Source organism: Sparus aurata, chromosome 22 (assembly GCF_900880675.1).
Source record: "Sparus aurata chromosome 22, fSpaAur1.1, whole genome shotgun sequence".
Lineage (NCBI taxonomy): Eukaryota > Metazoa > Chordata > Actinopteri > Spariformes > Sparidae > Sparus > Sparus aurata.
In genome coordinates this window covers 18,314,669-18,334,056 of record NC_044208.1, presented here as the reverse complement: position 1 = coordinate 18,334,056, position 19,388 = coordinate 18,314,669, and the positions used below count along the sequence as shown (strand labels likewise).

At 43.0% G+C, this 19,388-nt stretch overlaps 1 protein-coding gene across 6 annotated transcripts in view; it reads right to left on the bottom strand.

The window, feature by feature from the left end:
• Window positions 1-19,388, bottom strand: part of syne1a (spectrin repeat containing, nuclear envelope 1a) — a 130,121-nt gene that overhangs the window by 8,514 nt on the left and 102,219 nt on the right. For all 6 annotated transcript variants that reach the window (XM_030404807.1, XM_030404806.1, XM_030404809.1 and 3 more), the window contains 37 exons: window positions 19,277-19,377; window positions 18,970-19,120; window positions 18,634-18,762; window positions 18,344-18,505; window positions 18,030-18,245; window positions 17,810-17,911; window positions 17,604-17,720; window positions 17,312-17,512; window positions 17,026-17,199; window positions 16,774-16,905; window positions 16,485-16,681; window positions 16,188-16,320; window positions 15,908-16,090; window positions 15,605-15,754; window positions 15,297-15,473; window positions 15,060-15,215; window positions 14,812-14,967; window positions 14,548-14,718; window positions 14,222-14,355; window positions 13,927-14,131; window positions 12,816-12,998; window positions 12,426-12,572; window positions 12,151-12,305; window positions 11,218-11,365; window positions 11,034-11,128; window positions 10,715-10,949; window positions 10,335-10,529; window positions 8,863-8,988; window positions 7,517-7,672; window positions 6,800-6,958; window positions 5,997-6,163; window positions 2,944-3,106; window positions 2,252-2,439; window positions 1,919-2,069; window positions 1,111-1,293; window positions 803-940; window positions 323-514 (listed from right to left, as the gene is read on the bottom strand). In XM_030404807.1, coding sequence (XP_030260667.1) covers window positions 323-514; window positions 803-940; window positions 1,111-1,293; window positions 1,919-2,069; window positions 2,252-2,439; window positions 2,944-3,106; window positions 5,997-6,163; window positions 6,800-6,958; window positions 7,517-7,672; window positions 8,863-8,988; window positions 10,335-10,529; window positions 10,715-10,949; window positions 11,034-11,128; window positions 11,218-11,365; window positions 12,151-12,305; window positions 12,426-12,572; window positions 12,816-12,998; window positions 13,927-14,131; window positions 14,222-14,355; window positions 14,548-14,718; window positions 14,812-14,967; window positions 15,060-15,215; window positions 15,297-15,473; window positions 15,605-15,754; window positions 15,908-16,090; window positions 16,188-16,320; window positions 16,485-16,681; window positions 16,774-16,905; window positions 17,026-17,199; window positions 17,312-17,512; window positions 17,604-17,720; window positions 17,810-17,911; window positions 18,030-18,245; window positions 18,344-18,505; window positions 18,634-18,762; window positions 18,970-19,120; window positions 19,277-19,377 — 5,928 coding nt within the window. The remainder of the gene's footprint in view (window positions 1-322; window positions 515-802; window positions 941-1,110; window positions 1,294-1,918; window positions 2,070-2,251; window positions 2,440-2,943; window positions 3,107-5,996; window positions 6,164-6,799; window positions 6,959-7,516; window positions 7,673-8,862; window positions 8,989-10,334; window positions 10,530-10,714; window positions 10,950-11,033; window positions 11,129-11,217; window positions 11,366-12,150; window positions 12,306-12,425; window positions 12,573-12,815; window positions 12,999-13,926; window positions 14,132-14,221; window positions 14,356-14,547; window positions 14,719-14,811; window positions 14,968-15,059; window positions 15,216-15,296; window positions 15,474-15,604; window positions 15,755-15,907; window positions 16,091-16,187; window positions 16,321-16,484; window positions 16,682-16,773; window positions 16,906-17,025; window positions 17,200-17,311; window positions 17,513-17,603; window positions 17,721-17,809; window positions 17,912-18,029; window positions 18,246-18,343; window positions 18,506-18,633; window positions 18,763-18,969; window positions 19,121-19,276; window positions 19,378-19,388) is intronic.

Genomic DNA, 19,388 nt, shown 5'->3' with positions numbered 1-19,388 from the left:
CACTTCGAGTTCAACGAGTCAGCTGTCACAACATCAGTTCACTTCTCTTCACAGGGAGACTCAGTAGAGTCAGCAGTAAATACATTAAGTGGTTACTCGTGCTGCACCTGTTAATACTTCAAGGCTGTTGTGAAAATAATTTTCAATGCAAATCTATCCTGCGAGGCAGAAATTTGCAAAATAAATACACTGAAAAAGCAGTCCTTCATATGGAGTGAGCATCACTTTAGCAGAAAACAACTTTCCCTTCAGTTTATGCAAGCATCAAGCACAGATTTTCTCGTGTTAGCCCGATGTGTGTTGTCTGTGTATCTTTACTCACAGGCAGTCGAGTGAGTTTCTTATAGTATCTGTCAACTCGTCCGAACACCTCCTGGCAGTATCTCTGAAGCTCCTCCAGCTCTTCCTCGATGACAGCTGCGTCCAGAGGTTCGCTCTTCTCGATCAGAGCTTCGCCCTGCCTGAACACCAGCTCAATCTTCCCCGAGTTCAGATAGATCTCCTGCTGGAACGCCTTAGGAACGCACACATAAAAGAGGTCAAACTATAAAGCAGATCATTTAAAAACAGAATAATCTATAATAAACTGCAGCAAATGTGTTAACCTTAAACTGTAGCAGAAAGTACAAGCAATGAGAGAGAAGCTTGAAACAAAACAGGGTAGATATTATTAGATTAGTTGTGTACTGATAAATGAAGGTTCCATTGTGTATTACGATATATATATTGTTGCTGTGTCTTGTTGGCTTGTTTTTTTTCTGAAAATCAATGTCCAAACATTACGTCTGTCAGTGTGTCTCACCTTGAGCTGTTTTATCTTGGCCTGAACGTCACACTCAGAGAAGTGCTCTATGTTGGTCAGCTGGAGGTCCATCTCCGTCAGCCACACCAGGATGCTGTCTCGTGCCGACTCAAACTCCTCTCTCTGGCTGATGAAGTGCTGCATGAACAGAGGGAGGCATACAAACAAATCGCTGGGTTGTTTCTTAATTAATTACATAACTGAATATTGGATATGGACATTAATTAGAATAAGATTAAGAATTTGCCAGAACTAATGAAGACTAACTCTTGCAAACGTCAATGAATGAGCAATCTCCGACATGTTACCTTGAGTCTGCGTAGGATAGCGGCGACCCTCTTCTGCAGGTTATCCCATCGCCTGTTCCCATTATGCACCATTTCTCTGAGTCGACAGGAGGAGTCGGTGCGGTTCTCCCGGGCAAGACGACGGTACTGTTTGTTGATGAGCTCCAGCTGGGTCAGGCACTCCTGAACCTGACGCTGGAATGCCTGCGATCAAAAAGACACACACACACAGTTCTGAATGTGACATATGTTTATGCATTATTTCACCTGCAATATTAAAATTTGAAGGTGCATGCGTATAAAAAAACCCCAAACAGTTGTACCACAGATGGCCCATAAAATCTGTAAACCGGTTTCTGTGCTTAAGTGAGAAGAAAAATGCAAAAAAAGTAAACTAATTGATAAGTGGGCATTACATTTTACTAGTTTAACCAAAATTATCTTGCCAAAAAAGCACAAACACTGCAGATCTCAGTGGCCCAGGCCCGACAGTCACTTAGCAGGAATGTGCACGTGCAGAGTGATCGACTGCAGCAGCTGAACAGACCAGCGCAGACGAGTTTGAGCAACATGACACTCTTTTCTCTTTTTTCTGTTTCCTCTACACAGTGGTCTCTGTGTACAGATCTATTTTACCGACATGGGGAACTTTAAAAAGATCACAGCATGCACATATAAAAATATTACGTTGCATTCGACTGTGTCTTTTTTTCTCAGTTACATACTTTGCTACTAATGCAGCTATGTATAAATACACACAGACCGAATGCAACTGCAGCTATCTTTTTATTTATTACACATTTTGATCATAAAAGTGAAATAAACACACCTCAAACTTTTTAAGCTCCTCTTTGGCGACAGTGTACAGAACTCCAGAGGAGTTTGGCAGAGCTGCTGTCCTTTCTGAGGCCTTCAGCCAATCCTCGAACCTGGAGTAGTCATCCAGAAACTTCTGCCACAGCCTCCACGTCTCCTCAATCCTGCACAGAAACATCTCTCAGTAATGCCATAGAGGCATAAACATAACCATCTCATCTACATATGACTAAAAATAACTTTGAAACACAGAAAAATATCACAGTCTAACAATGTGTGAATCTTATCCCCGGTGCATGCATTTGAATGTAGTATATAAGACTGAAATTATCCGAGGGGCACTGACTTGAGCCTCCTTTCCATGGACATGGCGCAGATGTTCCTCCAGCGTCTGTCCAGACCTCTGGTGGCCTGCTGGATGGAGTCGCACTCCGTCTCCGTGGAGCAGGCGTCACAGTCGTGCAGCAGGACTTCACACAGGTTCAACACTGATGCCACACCTGTGCTGTGTTTCTCTATGTCCCTCTGCAGCTCCTACAAATCATTTAGAATAACAACTGAATTTTTGCAGCACTTAAACATTTCATGTGTGGTCCTGGCATGTGTTTGTCTTTATCTTTAATGCCATAGAAATAAAGAGAGATAGAAATATTCAGCAAATGTCTTCCAGTTGTGTCCAGAGAGAGCACAATCAGTCTGCTAAACTACAGTGAATGCATGTGTTGCCAACACATCTCTGAAGCTCTGGAGAGAAGGAGGTCAGTGGGGCCTCAGTCCATATTCGGAGCACCATCTTGGCAGCAGTAAGGATACTAATACTGATTGTAGGCTGGTTTTAAACAGCCAGATATGTATGCATGAGTCATGCTGTAATTTCCTCATGCGGTTCAGAGTTGCTCATTTTCCACCATCTCGATCTGAGTCATAATGTTCTGCTATTATTTAGTATTTACAGAAAAGTACATGTGTGCTTGTTTGTGTCTGTGGAGGTGCTTATGCATCAGAGTGTGCATATGTTTCATGTGTGATCCCACTTGCCTGCTGCTGGTTGAGTTTCCTCTGAATCTCCTGGTCATCACAGGTGTCGTACACGATGGGCCTGGACAGCTCGGTCTCAATGTGAGCCAGCCAGGAACGCAGGCTGCTCATATTTTTATCTAACTGTTGCACCGCCACCAGGGTCTCCCTCAACTTCTTCACCCTGGAAGAAAAACAGAGGGAGAGGAGGTCAATGCATGGGGCGACTGTAAACACTGAGACGGGCAGTGTGGTATGGGTGAAATGTGTTGACAGATTCTTGCTGAGTCAGTATAGCAACAAACAATAAAATACACTGTAAACGGTACTTGCAAATCACTCATTTGATTAAAGGATAAAACCAAAGTACAGTAAAACATATTTGAATCTGGTTTTGGATTTAAAGCATTACTGTGTGCCATGCTGAGCTAGACAGAGCAGAAGAGTAATTATGAGGAGTATTATTTCAGATCTGTGCAGATATTTTTGTTGGGAAGGGATGAATCCTAACTTGACACGACACAGCAACTGGGAACCAATTTGGATCTGTGAACGCCTGACATTTCCAAAGCCTCTCCACTGCAATCATTGATATGTGAAACATGTTTAAATTAGCCAACGTCCAACTCTTACAAAAGCCAGCTTCAACACCCCACCCCGCAGAGCAATGCAACACTCAGTGTCTCAACACAGACTTTATTTAGATTGAAGGCTGCAGCCATTCAAAATTACATAAACTAAATACCATGACATGATAACAATAGAGATAATTAGCAGGTCTACTGCTCTACCCTGCAGCTCTAATGTGATGTGGCATTATGTGCTGCACCACATCTTGAAATTCCTAAATCTGCTATGAGGCATCTCACAGTGCAGCTTCCTTTAGGACTGTTTACTATTGCATAGCCTCACACATAATCCACTGCACACACTCCTCTACCTTGATCAAATACACACTGCAAATAGTTAAATTGTGTACGCATGTGTTTTAACACTGCATATGGTCAGGTTAACTTTAATGTTATCAAAACAATGACACTGCATCACGCTAACAGTGGCATTAACACTCCTGCCATTGTCTAAACTGTCTGGAACTTCGTGTTCAGTCTCCACCCTTTGATCGAAACCCAGACTGGTCAGAACAACACTGGAGGAATTATTTTGACACACTTGTTAAACCAGATATGCACTTAACCATGATGTTAAAACAAAATAAATAAATACTGAAGAAAGACAGAGTCCTCTAAAACTCTATGTAGAGCAGAAACACACTTAAAACATTCTTGCTGTAGCTCTCCACATAAATAATCATTAAAAATAACCAAAACACAACCAAACACAATCTAAAGTGCATGAATAATCATCTTGGTGTGGGGAAAGCACATGATTTGCTGATTCACTCTTTCTTAAGACTGTAGCTTATTGCTTATAGCCTTAAAAAAAACCTTCAAAATACATTCTCAAGCTTGTCCTGCCTGTTGACATCACAGTCGCAATCCGGCAGATCCTCCTCGCTCGAGCATCCTGCCATATCATCCGTCCCTAAGTCCAGAACCATGGGGGTGCAGAATTCTCAAAGACAATGTAAACGTCAGGAAGCGCTACGATCCAAACACTCTTCTCTTTCGTCTGTGTGCTCCACATGGGACTTTCTCTAAACCCTGTCTGTGGCAGAAGGGGAGCAGGTAGTGGTGGGGTGGCACAACTGTGACTTATCAACTGTTGCTCTCCCAAGGTTAAAAAAAGAGAACCCCAAACAGGCGTGAGAGTGTGTGTGTGTGTGTGTGTGTGTGTGTGTGTGTGTGTGTGTGTGTGTGTGTGTGTGTGTGTGTGTAGGTGTGTGTGTGTGTTTGTGAGAGAGAGAGAGAGAGAGAGAGAGAGAGAGAGTGTCAGTGCCTGAGAGTGACAAGTGCTGCTGGTTCTAAAAACAGACTTACAGTCAGAGGCATGTGCCACAGCGTTAGCCTGCGTCTGAGTATCGTACACTTAATACACACAAAGGGAGTGTGTACAGAAGTGAAGGCTGGAGGCTCCATGCATGTGAGTGAACTTAAATGAACGGAGCCCAACGAGAAGAAAAGTTCTTCAATGAAATATGTTTGTAGAAAAACAACAATAGATCCTTGTTTCCTCAGAGGAATGAAAAAACTTAAAAAAAAAAAAATAATGTTGATGAATGAATCCACACGGTAAAATTTGCAAGAAAAAACTTCATTGTCTCTGTCACGGCTACAAACTGCCTCTCCAGTTGTTTTTCGGTGAAGGACGGATATAAGAGACAAAGAGAGTGCAGCTGTCTGCATGAGGTCAGACTCTGTCCTCCCTTTCTTCCCTCGTCCAGTAAAGTCCCAGAGGGCAACAGCCGGAAGACAGAAGGGGAGGGGGGTTGGGTGGTTTAAGTTCGAATCGGAGTTTAGGCCAGGTCATTTTCAATTCACAACATATAGAAAGAAGAGTTTTTGTTTTCTGCATTGAATCAACTCAGAAACGAACACGATATGGCCAACTACTGCATTTTGGATTTACTGAGTTGGTACAAAACTGGTTCAAACTCTCAGAAGTCGAAAGTGCCAAAAAGTTAGATGGAGACAAAAGAAGAGAGCTGAGGAGAGATGAGGAATGTGACCTCTCTCTGCTTGGTTTACAGCTCTCTTAATCTGAGGCCCCACTGAAACCAGCAAGGAACTCAGGAAATGCCTCGGCAGCATTGTAAGAAAATAATTCCCCATCACGTGTGCTGGAGTGTCAAGAAGGATACCATGGTAACGAATGTAGGCCGAGACATGCCGTCATTAATAAAAACCTTTCACCACTAGGAGGAGTGATGCAGCGCTGGATGTGTATGGAGAAGAGTAAGCGTGATGACAAACTCACCTTTCTCTTTTCATGCAAATAATGACTGAATTCTTCTAGTACACACAATTTTAAACTTTACTTCATGACCCTGACTTATTTGAAGAATATCTTCACTTTAGGAAGCGATCAAAAGAACAAATTCCACTTTCACAGAACCCACTTAAACTCTACTATCAAGCAACACTTTCCGTCTGCTCTTGAGAGTTTTGAACACCCACCTGGCAGCGATGAGGTCCAGCAGGTGTTGCCAGCGCTCGTTGACTTTGCTGAGTTTGTGTTGGATCTCGGCAGCCTTGCTGTCTTGGCTGGCCCTGGCCAGGCGCTGACCCATAACCTGCAGCTGCTGCTTGTTCTCCTGAGCTACACCGATCTCCTCCTGGTAGTCCTGGAAAGAGAGACGCACCAAGCAGGTTAATACAGAGACGTGTGGTGTAAAGTGTATGTGTTTGTGTGTGTGTGTGTCCATGCAACTGTGCGTAAGAGCCGCTGATGAGGCAACATCAATTTATCATCACCGAGTGTAGTGTGTTTTCCAGAGCTATGCACTCATTGCAGATTAAACACTTACTATAACAAGCCCCAAGTTGCATTGAAACTATGATAAAACATTTTTTTAAATGATGTTTTTAGGTAAGCAATCTTTACCGTACCAAACAAACCCAACTATTGCTTGAACTACTTAATATAAAAGATAGTAATTGCAATTTGTTAACCTATATTATTCAAATCATAGTGCCATAAATTCAAGAAAACCATGTGTGTTAATAACCCTCATCTGTGAGCTATAGCAGTCTCAGGTTAATTCTTAATCTATTACAGGGTAAACAATGCACATTTAGGTATGTAATTAAGTCAGTAATACAGGTAAATAAATCAATCAATGAACAGCAGTGATCAGATCCGGCAATGTCAATTTGAATCTGGTTGTAATGACTAAACATCTGCTTGTACAGATGTATTGTGTCCATTCAGTTCTACATATGCGCATTTTATTTCAGTTAAGTATATGAGCTGAAATCACCTTTCGCAGCTTTTCGATCATCTCTTCAATGCTGATGTCGCCATTCTGAGAGACCTTGCTCTCCATCTGTGTGAGCCACTCACACAGCTCCTTGTTCTTCTCATTGAACACGACCCACTCATTCAACTTCTCGCTCACCTGCTGCCTGCGCAGGGATAGCTGAGGGGACAAAGGGCGGATGGATAGAGGGGAAGTTGTAGGACAGAGGACAAGAGGAAGGAAGAAGGGAGGATGTGAGAGGCAAAACATGAAGAGGATGTGACAATTTGGTGTTTTAGCAGTAAGGAAAGAAGAGGGCAGAAGAGGAAGATAAACTCGTAAAGACATGAAAAAAATAGAGGTCTGATAACATCAACCAGTGAAAGCTACAAAACAAAAACCTTCTCATATAGCAACCAGAATCTGTCCAGTCCTATTAATTCTTTCTCAAACCCGTTCACAGTAACACACAGTTCACAATCACTCTGCTGGTCCTATGTTTGCCATGCAAAGTCAGCCACAGCTCAACTCTTGTTCTGTCAAATGTATCACAGCTTTAGCTGGCACCAGTACTACAGGAGATGCACTGTGTAAACAACAGCATTATCTAATTTAGAGGTCTCTCTTTATATCAATGTTTACTGAACGCTTAATGAGAGAATACTTTGAGAGTAATAAAATAACATCAGTCTGATAAAAGAAGGATAAATCCTGGTCATGTGAACAGTGTGAACGTACCTGGTGGCAGACCTCCTCCCACTGGCGCTGTAACAGCTGGAGGCGTTCCTGTAGGACTGTGATGTCATCTGCACTGACTACGCCCTCCAAGGAATCCCTCAGCAGGAACAAGGAAGTAAGGTCATCGGTCCAGCTTTCCACGCTGCTCTCCAACTCCTGCATCCATATGACATGACAAGAATTGACAATCCGATAAGTCAGACGAGCCTGTTAAGACGATTCCTGTTTCTCCCCATAACGAAAGCCACAGTCCGATAGAGCAGGAAAATCACAGAGAGAGCTACTGAAGCTCGACTGCAGCTGCTGCACCCTCACAAATAGTGATCAGAAAAGCAAAACAGCAGACTGACAATGAATATAACAGCACGACATGAAAGACAAACTTTCTTCTAAATGCAAGTAGCATAAAACAACGGGAACATGATCCTCTCACTGAAAATAAAATAGCAACATCAAAGGTTAAAGGCTGGAAAAGGCAACGGACAAATCTAACCTCGCATCCCCTCCTCCTCCATCAGTGTAAAGGTTTTGCTGCGCTGTAATAATTTGTGGACCCGGAGAATGTGTCCATTACGCAACAAACACACACAAAAGGAAGCATACAAACATAAAAATACACCCCCACTGCCAACAGGGATGCTCTCTCTTGCTTGCGCTCTCTCTCTCTCTCTCTCTCTCTCTCTCTCTCTCATGCGCATGCACCCTCTCTTTCTCTCTCCTCTCTCTCTCCCCACCCCCTCTCTACTCAGCTGATGCTACTCACAGCCCCCCTCCTCCCTGAGGAGGACGTGTCATGCATGAAACATGGACTGCATATAGTGTCCAGTGGCTAACACAAACTGCAAATGATCATACTGGGAATTTTCACACAGTAATTTGGTGAATGCTGCAGGAACAAACTGGGGAAATAAGAGCATCCCTGTTTGCATCCAAGCTTATTTCAGCTTCATGTATTTAAATAATTCTTCACTAATACAGTTTTTTTTGTTAAATAAATACTGAAAACTAATCATCTTCAAATATAAGACACATCACTTTTTTTTTTATTAAATAAAGACTCAAAATGCCGTGGCCCTGTACAGGACTAAACAGACTGTACGTCAACAGCGTGAAACCGATCAAACAAGGTCACACAACGAGACAGCAGCCGATACACAAACAAGATTTTTTTTTTTTTTACTACTGGTCTGTCTGTTTATCTGTTTGTCCTCGTAGCCAGATTAACAGAGTAGAGGGAGGGCAATCTGTGTCTGTCTGTGTGTGTGTGTGTGTGTGTGTGTGTGTGTGTGTGTGTGTGTGTGTGCGCGCGTGAGAAGTATTACAATGCATATTAGATTTTTTCTCACCTTGCATCTGATTTGTTCTGAGTGCAGCTCCTCATGGTGGTCGGGCAGGGGCACGGACAGCTTCCTCTTGAAGGCCCTCAGCTTCTCAAGTGATGCATTTATGCCCTTCTCACATCGCTCCCAGTTCTACATACACACACAAACACAGTACTAATTGGCATAAAACACACATACACAAATGCACTTAAGCACAAACACAGACTACAGCTCTTCTTCTACTCAGGGAAGTTGTCATAAATTATTCCTGCTGTTGCAGCAGAAGCATCACTATGGTTAATCTGCAGAATACATAACATTTAACTGACAAAGCACACACACACACGCATCAATCAAAAGCTGAAGGCAAGCCACATCACTTATCATGCCATACACAGCCCACTCAGCTCAGAAACTCCCAAGCAACACCAGAAGACAGAGTGATACAGCAAAAATCTAACAGCCAAAAAAGAAAATTAGCAATGCTTCATGACAAAAGAGGGAGGTTCTGCTCAAAGGGCGCAGATTACAGCTATTTTTAGCCTCTGAGTAACAGTCCAGGAAAATCAGGGTAATATTTGGTAAGAAATGCTGCGGCAAAGGGGCATACCTGAAGAAAGAGTCATGGTAAAAGAACAGAGAGGGTAAGACAAGAATAGCTAAAGAGGCAGCTCTCTAGGTGCAAACCGAGGAGGACAGAGAGTGACTGAGATTTTAGGAGAATAAGATTAAGAAGAGGAAAGAACTACGTACTGACGAAAAAGCCAGGGTCCCAGATGCATCCTTAAAACTGCGTCACTCTGTCACATTCGAACATGGCACCATCACAGCCAGTAAAATCTTCCTCACAGGGTTCAAATCACTACAGCTGGCTGCACAGTATCTGCACTCTGCATGTGTTTGTGTGTTTATGTCTATGTGTGCCCTCGGCTGGCATTCTTTTATCTTTGTGCATTTTTTGCCATCATGCAGTGCTTAAGTGTTAAAGAGTCTTGGTGCATATGTATGGCATTTTATTAAAGGGTAGACGTACGTGTGCTCTATCTCTGTCCTTCGGTTCTATTCAGGACTTTAGGTGCAGCGTTGCATAATTCATACGGTAACCTGGTTTCACTGTCCTGCATGTACAACCGGATGGACTCATTAAGGGCTCAGATGCCCTTCAGCACCTTCACACTGCAGCATGGTAGAGACACAGCCTCTAGTTTGGCCTTCAACACAGATTGGGTGTGGAAATTAAGCATTCACATACCCACAATAGCACAGGATGACCCATAATCCAGCACTCTTAAGTAATCTTTCCACACTTGAAACTACCTTTTTATAATGTATGTCTAATGGTAAAAAAAAATCGACTTTTCTAATGAAATAATCAGGGTAAAATGATCAAAAAAGGCACCTCAATCTGTATGTTAATTGCTAGGAGAGCAATAAACAAACCAAGAAATAAGTGAAAAAAAGAATACTTGTTCACTACTATTGGAGTTTTCTCTGACCTTAAGCAAGCCATGCAGCTCCCTCCTCTGCTGGTCAAGGCGGTGGTGGGCGTGCCTCCACCTCTCCTGAATCTCCATTAGCTCTGTCTGCAGCATGGACTCGGCACTGGCATCTGCAGACAGCAACAGGCTCCTACCGGCCTCTACCGTCAGAATGTAGCCCCCCTGCTGCCGTTGGAGGACTCGCTCCTTCAGCTGGAGGAGCGGAGATGGGGACAGTGGGCAGAGGGAGTACAGGTTAACTAAGGGAGTCTAAGGTTGGAGGACGGGTGAGGGCTTATTAGTAGGAAGCCAGCTTAGTTTTTAGCCAAAATATGAAAGTTGAGGTAGGAGTGGTTGTGTTTGTAAAGATCTGAACCGGTAGATTAAAAAAAACCTACCTGTATCTGATCTAACAGGTTTCTGGCTTGCTGCAGTGCAACTGGTTCTCCTTGCTGATGAACATCTGGATCACGAGTCACTTCTTGAAGCCACTGTAGCAGCTTCTCTGACATCTCGCTGTAGTTCTGCCACTGGCGGACCAGACTATCAATAATGCCCCTTCGCTGCTGAGCACGTCTCACTACTCCTTGCCATTGATTGCTCAGCAAGGCAAGCTTTACACTGAAGTCATCTCTGTTAAAGGATAGGAAGAAGAATCACATGTCAGCTTCTCATAACTGAATACAGGTTAAATTGTTTATAGGATTGTGTGTTTACCTGTCATCCATTTGTCCCTGGTCCAACATATGATGGCCATCACTTATGATGGAGTAAAGAATCTGCTGCCTGCTAAACATCTCTGCCTGGAACAACTGAAAGTACACACATTCATATTAATGACAACACCCTAAATGAAAAGACAGCCACTGATACACATGTACTTCTAATGCTTTGCTCTGACCTCATGGTCTCTCTGCTGCTCCAGCAGACTCTGGTAGTTGCCTGAGATCTCAGCAGCCAACTTCTGTTCAGTCTGAGACAGGAAGTCCATCCACGCCTCACACTTCTGGAGGAAACTCTGCTGCTGGAGCAACACTGCCTGCAGTTTACTGGATTGGGACGGAGGAAACACATTGGGAACATACATAACACTATCAAAGAAGATGCTACTAGTACTTTATAATAAGAAATGTACATGTTGTCACCACAAACTTTTATAATAGTATGCCTTTAAATAAATACATACGTAAATCATAAACCATCATCAAAAAATAAAAGCTTTTTTGAAACTCTTTAAAGATAACCGACGTTAAAAAAAACAAAACTTTCAAGAGGCTTGAAGCCTTCATCATCACATTGAAACTGTAACTATAAATGCAATTGAGAAAAAATAAAGTGTACAGAATGAATTTATACCCACAGTGATTAATATGCATTTTCTCTTTATATAACTTTGATTGTATGGTTTGTTGACAATTATTAATTATTAATTCTTGGTCATTTTAACAGCCAACGACAACAAACACATATGATGACAGGATCGTTCCACTTTAAATATGTAATAATAAGGTAATACGATTTTTGGTTTATATGAGTGATTGTGTAGATGAAAAACCATATTCTGTTATAACCAAGCATCTTTCAAAGATTATATTCAAATTCAAGCACAGTCGTAACCTTGAAAACATAATAATTAAAATTAAGCATTTTCAAGATTTGCATGAACTCTGTATTTTATTTAATATAAATGACTTTTCAGTTGAAAAAGAGTAGAAGTTTGCACATACTAACTGCTATTGCAAAGAATATAGTTATTATATCCTTATTATCCTTATGGAGGTCACTGACAGTTCAGTGCTACTACAAACAGGTGAAGTATAAAGGTTTGAGGTACCTGAACCTCTCAGTGAGGTGAGCACAATGAGTGGCCCAGGATCTGTTGAGACTTTGCAGCCGTTTAACATCTTTGTCGCTGACCGGCAATCTGTACACCAACTCGTTCACACGTTCCAGGTCCGGAGACAGACTGCTCAGTTTCAGGAGGTGCACCTGGGAAACACATTATTACACATTTTCAGTAAGTCATAAATTATACAGATGACCAGTCTTTTCGGCGAAGAACAAACACAGATAACAGATCAGTAACAAAGACAGCAGTGTTTTTCCTACCTTCAGTTTTTCCATACGCGTCTGGACCACAGTGAGCTCTGGTGAGCCGACTGGGTCCGACTCCTTCAGCACCTCCTCTGCCTCCTCAGCTCTACGGATCAGTGTGTCCAACTGCTCTCTGAAACCTTCACAGGCCTGAGATCCAGACTACAAACATCAAAGGACACAGTGAGAATACAGAAGCAACTGTCCACTAATCATATCCTCTTATTCATATAATAAGGTTTTATATCATGTTTATGTTTTTTAACCATTGAGCACACATGTGTAATGTATGTGTAATCTTATGTTTGTCTGTTTATTGTGTGTGTTTTTTTTATACCTGGACCTCGAGTCTGTCAATAAAGATAATATATATGGGAAATAGTTTCTGTCATGCTGGATCCTTACCTGCAGTACTTCCTGCTGCCTGTGAAGGGCGTGCTCCAGTGTTGCTAGGTGATGCGTGAGTGACAGGTGGTCGGTCTGGAGGGCTGCCGAAGAGGAGGCATCGACTTGGCTCTTCAGCTGCTCCCCTAAAGCCTGCAGCTGCTGGAGGGACTGATGCACTGACGCCTGGTCACCGAGGCACGCCTGCAACAGCAAAGCCACCAGAGAGATGCAGGTCAGGGACAGACCCACTGAATGCTTAATGTTTCGAGAGGTTCGAGAATGTCATGATATATACACTAACAGCAAAGGGACAAGAGAATAACATATTCAATACATAACATATAGTGTGCAAAGAAGATTTTGTGAGCCTTGACAAATCCACCATGTCGAGATTCAAGAGAAACTGTCACATAGCTTTATACTTTTGTATTTATCCAATGGGATGAAAGGACTCCATTTGCAGAGTGTTTTGTTTTTTTTCAACTCAACGACAGACATGAGATTCTTTTTCATAAATAAATTCAGGATGAGAAAAACAGGAGTTTAAAGCTTTCTTGTTAAAACTCCCCATGCCCCAAAAGTACAGTTCTTAACCACTTTACGGTTAGCAATGGTTTGTCTTAGTAACTCTCAGTCAAAATAACTGTCTGTCTAAAGTATTACAACAGGGTCTCTCTAGACACTGCCCAGCGTGGCCCTACAAGCTCAGCGTGACACCAGAGGACCCCTATAGTGTAAATCAGGGACCTGTCTTTCCCTTTGCACGTCTCCTTTTCAAAAGGCTTTTGTTAAGATTGTGCTGAGAATCTACATTCAAGCAGACAAAAGGACAGGGTGCAATTTGGTATTCTGCAGGGGGGAAAGAGGCTTTGTGATTCTCATAGTGAGCTGACAAGCCGTTTGGTGCTTATTCACAAGACCAAGGTTAGGCAGGGTAAGCAGGAAAAAGGTATATTTCAAGCCACACAAAATCAAAATGTGGATGTAGAAATAGACTAACACTACATCTGTATCATGGAAGATAACAACAACAGAAGAAAATGTTTAAAGCAACCTATTAACTAGCTACTGACTAAAACAATATTCACATCATCATATACTGGACTCCTTTGTTAAAATCTCTACCCACATTGCAGTCTTTTATCCAGACGCTACTCTCCTCCTCTGTGATCTCCCTGTCCGTGGCGCTCTTCAGCAGGCGATCGGCACGCTCCTCCTGTTTCTGAACAGCTGTTCCACACTGGCCATACAACAACTTGTAGCGTTGCCACAACCCCAGCAGGGCCTTACTGCTCCTCAGCTGCTCTGAGATCTGCTCCAGTAAACCGTTCCATCTAAAACAGAGGAGGAGAAAAATGTGGTTAGCAGAACCCAGCTCAGACGCTAGTTGATGTCACTCAGAGATGGAGTTTTGTTATCTCTACCTGATGTTGACGTCCCGGAGGGCTCTGTTGAGTGTTTCAGCCACCGACGGGTGACACTCCGTCAGTAACTGGTGTGTTACAGAGCCAAACTTCCTCAAGCTGCTCTCCTGTTTATCCATCTCCTCCTGCAGGTTCTTAAAAACACAGACACCCAGTAAAAGTTAATTTCATCTGTAATATTTTTTCAAGTTGCTCAAGACATGTTGTTTACGTTTAGTGAGAATTCCCTTTTGACCTTAAGAAGTTAACGACTTTATGCACTACTTTTTTCAGGTTTGTGCCATTTTTCTAAATAAACAGGGCAGTCTATTTTCTACACTCCTCACCTCCAGACTCTCCACCTGCTGCTGCACCGCCTCTAGAGACCCGTTAAGGAGGCGCAGCCTGGACACAGAGTACCTCCCCTCCATCAGGTAACCATTTATTTCCTCTGAAGCTCGTCGGTAGAGCGTCCACTGCTCCAGAACCGACCGTAGGCTCACCTTCATCTGACTTATCTGATAGGAAAATAGGAGATGAAAAGTTTGAAGTGTCTTAAAGCACACAGACAAATGTTACAACCATGAGGGTAAGGGATTCAAGAAGCTCACCATGTGGTCCAAATGAGCCCAGGATTGGTTCAGTCCTTTGAGGGTCTCCTTGACAACAGAGCAGGCTGTGCCTATCTTATCCTGGATGAGAGCATTTCCTCGTTCCTCTGCTTTCTCTAGATCCTTCTCTTTTTCCTTCACTAAGTCCTCAAGTTCCTGCAACAACAACATTTTTTTCTTATTTTCAGAAATGTGGACATTATAAAAACTCAATATGTGTGTGGCATACTTGCTGTATGTCTGCATACCTGACAGTCTTTAAGTGCATTCTGCACCGATGCTACATCCTCTATCCTGTGTCTCTTTTTCACTTTCTCTTCTTGTAGTGTGAGCCAGGTTTTCAAGGCCTGAACTTCATTTTCGTGTTCCAACCAACCTTCTAAAAGTCCTTCTAAAAGCTGAATCTAAAACACAAACACAATTCCGAACAACTTAGCATATTGGAAATATAAGAAGAAAACATTTCAGACTAACTGAAACATTACCTTTTCAGTGATGAGCCCCTGTAGTATTTGCCATCGCCTGTTCATTGCTCCCAGCTTTTCAGCAAAGTCTGTTTTGTCACTGCGCTTTCCTTCGACATCCTGACTGCTGATCTGCAGCACTGACTGGTTTACAAAGTCCACAGTCAACTGCTTGCAGGTCAGATCTATACGAAAACCCTGTGAAATACAATTGAGATGTGAGGAGACTGTGACGAGGAAGAGGGAATAAGAGAAGAAAGCTTATTTTGCAGCTTGACTACAAATGGTACAACTTCTGAGTTAAAATACAAATAAAAACAATTTCATACCTTATACTTCTGCAAGAAGTTCTGCACCACCTCTGAGCCTACAGCTCCCATGATTTTGTCCTGGTCCTCCTCTATGATGTTCTCCATGAGAGAGATCCAGCTCATCAGCTCTGTGATAGCATGCCGAGATGCCAGCTTCTCCATCTGCAACTAAAGGATGAAAGACGAGGGGTTACAATGTTATAAAAAGCATCAGCGACTGTATGTCATGGTATTTACAATACCAATTAGCCCCATAAGAAATTACTTATTAATAATAACAAATTGACAATTATTAAGGAGTAACAGCTGCTGTTCTCAGACCTGGTGTAGCTTCTCTTGTACTACAGGAATACGAGTCAACAGCTCGGCCCACTGAGTGTCGATTTGGCCCAGTGCTGTCCTGAGACCAGCTGTGTCGACTCTTTTCAATCGCAGAAGTTGGTTGCCTGTGCTCAGCACAGATGAACGCAAAGACGACTTAGCATCCACCTCTTTGGAAAACTCCTAAAAGAAACAAAAATGGCAGTGAGATAAGTTGGAATTCATCATTTTGATGTTGTTATTTGGTGTGCGGTTCATTTTTGCTGCATAACAAACTCACCAGAAAGGCATAGAGGTGGTCTCTGACGGTCTCCAGCTCCTGAGGTACTGTTACTGACTGGGTCGTCCAGAACTCAAGTCGGTCCAGGGCTGACCGCAACCAGTGGCTCAACTCTGCTGACTCACTCTGGTACCTGATATTTATACACAGGACAAAATATGAAAGATGTAAGGGATCAAACATGTACAAACATGATTATAGACCAGAACTATTTTGCTGACTCAAATAGCCACAAAATTGTTTTGAAATTTGATTTGTGACAATAAAAACAAACTGAGACCATTGGTAGACCCTGACCTGCTCCAGTGTTTTAGTGTGGAATCGAGGCGGTGCAACTCCTTGTTGACCTTGGTGGTGGATGAGAGCCAGTGTTCTCCCAGTTGTGTCAGCTGGTTCTCCAAATCTGAACAGCCAACAGACAGGAGGAGCCTCTTGCCCTCCTCGAGGACCTGGTACAGCTGGGGCTGATGCTCCGTCAGGCTGGCCTTCAGACGCTAGAGGAGGGGATAGATGGATGTTTGATTAATTAAGATTTCAATACTCTCATTTTGTTTGACTACAGCTTTATATGTATGAAGTTCTTCACCTGGTAGAGACCAATCCTTTCAACGAGTCTTTCCTCCGTCTCCTCCACCAGTCCTACAGTCGGGATGCTACACTCTACAGCCTCCAGCTGTCTACACAGAGCCTGGTAGTCTTCTACAAGCCTGCTCCATGACTGTCAAAGAGAGATGGAAGAAGAGAATGGCTAAGGTACCATATGCTACATGTTGTTTTATTTAACTCCACCTTACTGTTCATGTGTGCTAAAATCATTCTATTAATCAGTCATTCCTACCTCCAGTATGCCCTCCAGCTCCACCCCTCTCCTGTGGGCCTGTTTGAGCACACTGTGGGCTAAGGCCATGGTCTCCTCCAGGGTCTGGCTTTCCCTCTGCGCCACCAGACCAGATACTTTACTGTAGAATGTCTGGGTGAGAATCATATGGCACTCCAGACCCTGGAAAAACTCCTGGATTAACATGAAAGACAATGTTAGAAAAGAGAGAAACTGGTCCCTAAATAAACAACAATAATCATACATTTCAGTGACATCCTGTCCCCTTTTTACAACCCCTCCTTACTTTATGTTTGTCCAGTAACATCTGGACCTCAATGACAGAGGCCACTGTCATCTTCTGATCAGCAGCCATCTTGTCCTGAGCAGTGTCCACCAGGTCTGTGAGGTCATGAAGTGCAGCTTCGTACTGAGTCTTGAGAGACAAGCCGTGGTTTAGGCTGCTACGCCTGGAGCCCACCATCAGCACCAGCTCCTCATACGCATCCTACACAAAATCACCAATATATCAGGAATAAAGAGTGCTGGGAGATCATGACCCTGGTAGAACAGTGTAAAAGGAAAAACAATTATATTACCTGTAGTTTGAGAAGTTCTTGGTTGGATATTTGGTCTGACTGGAATCCTGCTCTGGTCTTCAGCTCAGTCACTCTCTGCTCAAACTCTCTCAGACTCTCCTCAACCTCTGAAAGCGTCTACAAAATATGCAAAGTATCAATTCACTGCACCTGTGGGATTTCTAGATCTTGTATCTTTGTGTACTTTCCCTTTGTTGTTATCATACCTCTATCTGTTTGGACGCAGGCCGTTCAACAGTTCCAGCCATCTTTTGTAGCAACTGGTGTTTACTTTCACTCAGAGCTGTAAACAGCATCCTCAGTTCATTCTGGAAAGGACAACAGAAACAATGTTTACACTAGGTGAGGCTAGCCTTCTAATCACTTAAAAAATATGTTCCAACTGATCAAAATCAGACTGGTGGTTCCACATTCTTGCCATTGTACCTGGAAGGTTGAGTGTTCCTGCAGCCTGTCCCTCATGCCGTCACAGTGTTGGTCCAGGGTGGAGTCGAGCAGCCCCATCCTCTCCTGCAGGCCCTCCAGTGTGTCCTCCATCAGGCCTTGCTCCTCTCCTCCGCACAGCCGGCCTGCTCCTCCACCCAGAAGCTCTCTGCACAGGTTTACCTCCCTGGTCATTGCCTTCAGCTGTTTATTCAAACCCTGGAAAAAAGAGCTGAAGTCAGTAACATCGCTAGTAGATTTTTAATCATCTGTATGAATGTGTCTTGAACATCATGTTTTAGTAGTTTCTATAGTACCTCTAGATTTGTAAGTTGTGTTTCTGTATCTTCAGATAGCAGCACAGGACCAGAAAGCAGCTGATTCTCAGCAGAATCCAACCAAGAGGAGGCTGCCGAAACTGCAGCATACAGGTCCTGCTGGACTGTATGCCCGATCAGTTTACTGTCACCATTCAGTGCCTGTGAGGACAAACAATGACTAGTTTTTAGTGCATTTACAGTTGTCAGTAAGAATGCTTTTGTGTGTAATTAAAGCTGGGAAAATACATGGAATGAGAGATTAAAATGAGATACAAACTGTGCTTCACCTCTGTGGCGATTCTTTCAAGAGTCTGGCTGCAAGCCTCAAACAAAGCTCTAGGAGAGCGAAAGTCCTGGCTGGCAGAATCACCTCTAAACACCATACTCGGACTGGACAGACGGGATCGGTGGAGGACCTGCGCACAATGATGACGAATGAGCGTAGAAAACAATTGAAGGTCAGAGTGGCATCAAACATAACAATGAAGGTGTTGAATTACATGAGGGGAAGAAAAAGTACTGATAGAGAGCACATTAGCCTCAAGTAAAGAGTTTAAGACAACTCAATACATCAAAATTGAATAATACAATATCTATTAAAACTTAATGTACTGCATTTGTACCGGACTGAGCTGGTCCTGTTCCAGAGAGTTGAGGGAAAGCTGCAGCTTTGTGCTCTGATCTTTATTCAGATTTTCCCAGCGCTGTCTCAGCTGGTCCAAAGGAGACAAAGTCTCACTCTCCAGTAACACTCCTCCTGGGATGCACACCTCACTGTGGGAAGGAGACAGGTGTATTGTGATGAGAGAGTAATATTTTGATACATGATTCCAAGCTTCTTTAAATAAGCATAAAACATTCATAATACTATTACTGTAATCATATGTAATGTGGAAGGAATAATAAAGTAAGTGTCAGAAGAAAATGTACCTGTCCCCATTGGGCGTGGTCTGTTGGCCGAGTAACTCTTCTCCAACACTGGCTACAGACTGGAGCAGCCTCCTCTGTTCAGCTACTTGCTCCTGTAGCTCCTTGGAAGTCA